Source organism: Rhea americana, unplaced genomic scaffold (genome assembly GCF_003343005.1).
Source record: "Rhea americana isolate MKP2758 unplaced genomic scaffold, rheAme1 scaffold_28, whole genome shotgun sequence".
Taxonomy (NCBI): Eukaryota; Metazoa; Chordata; class Aves; order Rheiformes; family Rheidae; genus Rhea; species Rhea americana.
Window position 1 is genome coordinate 6771293 of NW_028186401.1, and position 6313 is coordinate 6777605.

Sequence of the window (6313 nt, forward strand, 5' to 3'; positions counted from 1 at the left end):
CAAACTTGTTCATCGTCATTAAACTTTAATATTTTCAAATATTTCTGCTAGATGAAAAATAAAGCTTTAAAAGTAGCTCTSTTTACCGAACTAGCAGTGATTAGCTGATTCCAGCTAAATCAAATAAAAGTTCAAAAAGAAATAAAAGGGAGGAAGACATTGACAACAGATGGACTGTAGTGCTTGAGTATTTTGCTCTTAACCTACTAAACTGTTGCTGTCAGTCTGACTTCACTTACWCTGTAAGCAGTGATAATAAACATCTGTGCACTTTCATGAGTGTGTACAGCTCAACTGTCTGTCTTCACAGTAGGAAACAAAATAGTTCTATGTGCACCTACGGTGAATGCTATTATGTGCATTTTATGTTGGGACTCTGTGCAAATGTGGTCGCTGTAGATTTTTCTAGCTGCAGAGCGGTGTGGCTAAGAATACTAAGCAAGTCTAATGTGCAGTTTAAATACTGCCTTATGAGTCGCTGAGTTGGCAGTGRGATACTTTCCAGTTTTCTGCAAAATACAAATATTATCTAACTTAACGTTCTGCGAATAGATGTGCAAAAATAGTTTCATTAACTGACTACTGTGGTGAAAGGGCTTTCCTACTTTCCTACAATAAATGAGAATTTAAAATCTAGCCACCAACATGATATATAAAAATCTGTATATAAGTAACTGTACATAGCTGGCATAGCTGTCACATCTTGGAACTCAGAGGCAGACCCTTCATGGGCTTAAGACTTGAGTTTATATAGCACTTTGATTAATTCATACCACAGCCAAAATATAGATAATTTGTTTCACAGCTTTCATCACCAAAATATTTATATTATACTGCTGTTTCTCTTRCATTCTGGGGATACTTCTAGACAGAGAAAGTGAAATGCATTGCATTTTAATTTTAAATAACACTTTTCCTCTTTAAGTGATAAAGTCTTTTTTTTTTTTATTTTTTTGGTGAAGCACTGAGACAGACAAAAAATGTGTTTACAGCCAGCTGTTTACTGGAATACCAGTGACTATTCTCTAGATTATTAGATGCTGAGGTTCACATATGTGAAGTTTTTTGCTTTGATTCATATCCTAATTTTTAATTAACTTCCTATTTCCATACAGCTTCTTTTAAACTTGTTTTTAAATTGTGTTTGTTGGGGCCAGTATTTTTAATTATTTCAAGCAATTAGACTGGCCACTTTATAAAGTCTCTAGCCCAAGTAGCATGCTTTCTGCTTCTGGAGTAGGAAAATCCACACGTTTCTACTGGCTAGCTTTAAGAAACAGACTTGTCCTTCTGTCAAATTAAATATTACCAATGTACATTTTTCCGCCTACTTTATCCCATACTGTACATCATGTCCTGAGCCAAAGGATAATTCTGTTATTGGCAGATTCCTGTATCTGTTGATGTAAGTGGAGCTGGCTAGGAAGCAGTGAGTTCGTTAGCCTCCGTTCCTATACACTGATGTGCAAATACTGGTAGCTCCTTACATGAAGTGGCTAGCTGGAAATTCAAGTCCATGCCTGCATGAAGGCAGTCTGAGAAAGGTGTTGTTTCTTGCTTAGAAGGTCAGGAGCTACCAGTGTCCTCCATAATTGGGACTTGGAGGCCTGAACTCACAGGTACATAGGTATTTTTGTCACGCTTTGCTTCCCTCTGAACCCACGTCCCTGCGAGAGGCAGTGCTCYGTGTGCGCTGGCCTGCTAAGCACAGCGGGCACCGGAGGTAAAAACCACTCTTCAGTCAGAGCTGGGGAAGAAATCAGAYGCATAAAATAATCCTATGTGAGTTTCTTTCACTTTACTGTTAAATATTCATTTCTGCCATTTGAACTTAGAGTTRGTATAAAGACCAGATTACTCTTTATCTGAATCTACCTGAGTGGGGGGTTATAAGAGAGGCTTTGAACGTCACGATCAGAGTGGGGTTTTGCTGTTGTATGAAGCCTGGTGGCTGGAATGCAGCTAATCGGCTCCTAATAAGTTAAATTGAAGAGTGATAAYGTGTAATGGGAAGAGTCTGCCTTGGTCACATGTCACTTGAAGTCTTACTTGCCTCTCARTGGGTTTCCTCATTGTTTTTGTGAGTAGATGGACAAACTGTTCTCTTGCACCAAAACTTACTTACCTGGTGCCATGCAAACTTCACGTCGTTAGACCTGGCAGCATGACGGTGCTGCCAGCTGCTGTCTTCATGTGTGCRTTGTAAATCTACCTTATTCTGTGTCATGTGGACGCAATTCTAAAGGTATTGCAGGATTAAAAACATGCAGTGGCAACCAGATTACACGGTGATAACTAAACTTGCTTTCTTAAGTAGTGCCAAATGTAAAAAGCCCCAAACTGAGCAATGCTTTTCTTTTCCATCCCCCAGCATTGACAAGATATCTAAAGTAACCTCTCCTGTGTTGGTAATCCATGGTACCGAAGACGAGGTCATTGATTTCTCCCACGGCCTGGCGATGTACGAGCGATGTCCGCGAGCRGTAGAGCCCCTCTGGGTGGAAGGGGCTGGGCATAATGACATAGAGCTTTATGCACAATACTTAGAGAGACTAAAACAGTTCATATCTCATGAACTTCCCAACTCCTGAAGAAGTCTACCTGATTTTACCTCAATTACTGTGAACGGAAGAAATTACCTGTTTTTGCACATGCTTTAACTGGATAGCTGTAATAGCTTTATACTATGAAGAAATGCCCTGACTTTAGGGTGTTCTAATCAAACATCTGATGAAATTTGTCTTTTATATCTGGAAATGATTCTAATGCACACAATATGGTCAACTACTGTAATTCCAATAATTTTTAGCTTCGTTGCCCTGAAGGAACTGGGAATACTAGCTGCTTATGGGGACACTTTTTACCTAGTGCTGTATTAATCAAAGGTCAATTTTCTCTGTCTCACTTCTGATCGTTTATAACTCTGTCCTACAAAGACTTTTTTTTCCCAGCGTTCTCGGTATGTAGACCACAACTGTCACGAGCTGCAGCTTGTTCTAAACAATCAGTTGTGGGTTCAGTCTAAGGGAGTACTTTCTCTGTAAAGTTTTTCTAACTGTGGTATTGTAACTGGAAAGTTATTGTGATGAAGATCTCCCCTCCTCCCTTTTTGTGTTCTTTTGTTAACTTACTGACCTTCCCAAGTAAATTATTTAAGTAGTTTTTCCTGAAAATAAGCAAACTACTATATGGGGCTAAATTCTGTAATGACCTCTCAATTACCTGTATAAACATAACTGGAATATTCTTAAAGGAAAAATGGACAAAACTGCTTTTGTTTAAAAATAAATGTGTAAATTTACTACTAGAAAACTCATTTTAATATTCAGATGGTCTGAATAATAGCCATAACAGACATTTCCTTCTGTAAAGCATTCCTGTAGACTTTTTAAAAGTACTGTACATATTCGAATTTTCATTGTGCATAGATTCTTAATTGGTAGTTTTAATTTAAGTCTAGCTACAATAAACTGCAAATTCTGGTTTGTATATGATTGAATACATTTTGTTAAAATATGTTTTTATCCCTATATTATTTTGCTATTAAAGTTTTATAAAGTTTCCAKGACAAAACAATTTACACATTTATGTTTTGATGAATTTATGTAACTAAACTTTCATTGAACTGATCTTTTTAGTTTAGAAGTAATTTGATTCTTTTGACACTGGAATCGCACAGATTATGCATCAGAAATGCAAGACACTTAAAATTGTTACACTACTAGCATAGGTCTTAATTTTTCCAAATTTAAAGGCCTTAAATGTACTGTAAGCCTCAGATTGTTGTATAAATTGATCGCGATTGATTGCAGTTTGTGTCCTGTTGCTAGAATGCAACGCAGTGATTGTAATGGAATAAAGGATGCATGGATTAGATTTTACTGAATTTTGAATTTTATTTGGGGTATAATTTTCATACTAAAAGGAATTGTGCAGAAAACTTGATAGGATAACTTGAAATTCAGTGTTTTTTAGTTCACTCCCTCTGTGGACAAATATTCTCAAGCACTCAGCTTTGTGTGCAAGTCAAGTGTAAAAATGGTTATTTTAAAATAGTGTTCAGCTCTTTAATGAAAAATCGTGTTTCGTGGCCTAGAGGAGATACTTGAACACAAGTGTCATGAGTCCTTGTAAAAGGCCTGCTGTTAATGGTCAGCAAAGGAAGTGTGTATGCAGTCTTTGAGGCTGATTATTCACTTGGCCCTAGTCCTGTAAAGAAAACTGGAATTTTCACTTACAGTCTGAGGGGGAGGGAATGAAGGCACCAGACCTTCTCCATGTCGTTTGGATCCTCACAGTCCGAATCCTTACGTGCATGTTGTCCAGTCTTGATTCCAAATGCCCCAAGCCGTGGGGCTTCCAAGCAGCTCTCTTGGTGACGTAATTGGCAGGTTTTGCCTAATCGTCATCTCAAGATTGCCTCTTCCCTCACTTATTTCATGTAGTCTTATCTCCTGTTATTGTGCACCCTCATAAATCCAGAGTGGATGTTCTTTCATTTCCACCCGTGCTTGGGTTTTTTTTATTTGCTTTGGGAGGGTTCTTTATGTTCCACAGACTTAGGCTCTGTGGAAACAAAGTTGATGTCCATGGTATGGGTAGTCCAGATAACTTGCAAAAGTTATCTTCAGCAAAGCGTCACTGTTTCAGACATTTCCCCCGAAAACTACTGATYGACATTAGAATTATTAGTGATTGAATATTAAAAAGACTGTGTCCAGCTCATGAAACTATAAGACAGCAATCTGAGGTCTCTGTTTAAAGGAAAAGAAGCTTTAGCTGATGGAAAATGGTGATTATGAGATGTTACAAAAGAAGCTTTGAATTGGGTTAGAACAACAGTCAGTGTTCTGGGAAACTGCTAACATTTTCTCACTTGGATGTATAATTTTGGCCTTTAAGAGCTTGTTACACATGTTTTAGAGCTACCAAGGGGTCGCTGTAAAAATGAATTCCTGCTGTATGTGGCCAGATAAGTTATCCTATGGGATTTGTCTTCCAAGAGTGTAAATTATGATAACTAATTTTTTTCCCTGATGTGGATGCTCTTTCCATTTTTCCTGTGTAACTTGCCTATCTTGGTTTATGTAATAAAACTGTATATGAAGTACATTTTTTCAGTAGTGCGAACGGAAGGTAAGATGTGGCTCATCTGCATTTTACATGGTTGTCTAACCATTTTTACGTTGAAAAAGCCAGAGAAAAATATGTTGCCACTATAAAAATAGCATTTTTGAGGAGTTCAGTATGTATTCTGTTTAAATTTATGTAATGTAAATTTAACTTCTGTCCACAAGCAGATCTGTTGTTGTTGTTGCCTCAGCAATTTTTTTTTCCAGTTTTTCCATATCTTTTCTGTAATTTGTGGCAACTCTACTCAAGGTGCTGACTGCTTAGCTTTCTAATGCCCAAACTTGTATCTTCACCTAGCATTGTACGCATCTTTTATAAACTCTGTATTGTATTTGCTTTTTCTAACTGATGCTAAACATAGACATGGAGAATGAACTCACTCTGCTCCTCTGGTTATTTATTCACTAGTAAACTTTTTTCCTCCTCTTTTAGAACATAGCTTTTCCCCAGGTCCATTCTCTGAAGTGTCAGTTAATGATGCAGTTTGAGTCCACATAATTCATCTCCGTATCCAGCCTCTCTCCTTTGTGGCAATGACCACCCAGTCTAGTCCYAAGACACTCGTGTTGCGAACGCAATCGTTTTGTAACCCCAACGCGGGGGAGAGTAGGATGGCTCCTGATGGCGAATGCTCTGCAACGGGGAAGGAGGTAAAGCAGAAAAACTCTCTGCTTCGGGGTTTGTGCCGCTTCAGCGTCCTGCAGTAATTCTTAAATCAGGCTGAGATGAATTTCCCAAGTAAGAGATGGTAGTTTCAGCTGTGAAATATTTGGGTCTTGTAACTTTGTTACAACAAAGTAACAAGTTTATGAAGTTAAAGTTAGCAAAGTTAACGAGTAAAACCTACTTCTTAAGTGAGGGGCTGGTGCTGGTGTTAGTGCAAGGAGCTCTATGCCTGTGGCACTGTCTTGTGCTGCAGCTGGGTTCCTGCAGTCACCAAATTAATTTTGMGGGGGGTGGGGGGAGCGGGGAAAAAGAGAAGAAGTTTAGATGAAGGTGCCTGCTCTGCCTCTGAGGAGCAAACCGCCGCCCTGCCTCCCTCCCCCCCCGGGGTGTTAACTCCAGGTTCTCCCCCGGCTCCTGCAGCGCAAAGGCGGGGATGGCGCCGCCGCCGCGGCGGGGGCCGGCTGCGAGCGGGCACCGCTTTGCTCTCCGCGCGAAAGCTCGGGGCGGTGCGCGG

The 6313-nt window shown here is 39.3% G+C and overlaps 1 protein-coding gene across 1 annotated transcript in view; it reads left to right on the top strand.

Annotated features, from left to right (window-relative positions):
* The window catches only part of ABHD17C (abhydrolase domain containing 17C, depalmitoylase), a 37309-nt gene extending 31797 nt beyond the window's left edge, over window positions 1-5512 (top strand). Inside the window, exon 3 of the mRNA XM_085308719.1 lies at window positions 2372-5512. Within this exon, the coding sequence (XP_085164845.1) occupies window positions 2372-2591 (220 nt within the window). The 3' untranslated portion in view covers window positions 2592-5512. The remainder of the gene's footprint in view (window positions 1-2371) is intronic.
* Window positions 5513-6313: the final 801 nt, after the last annotated feature.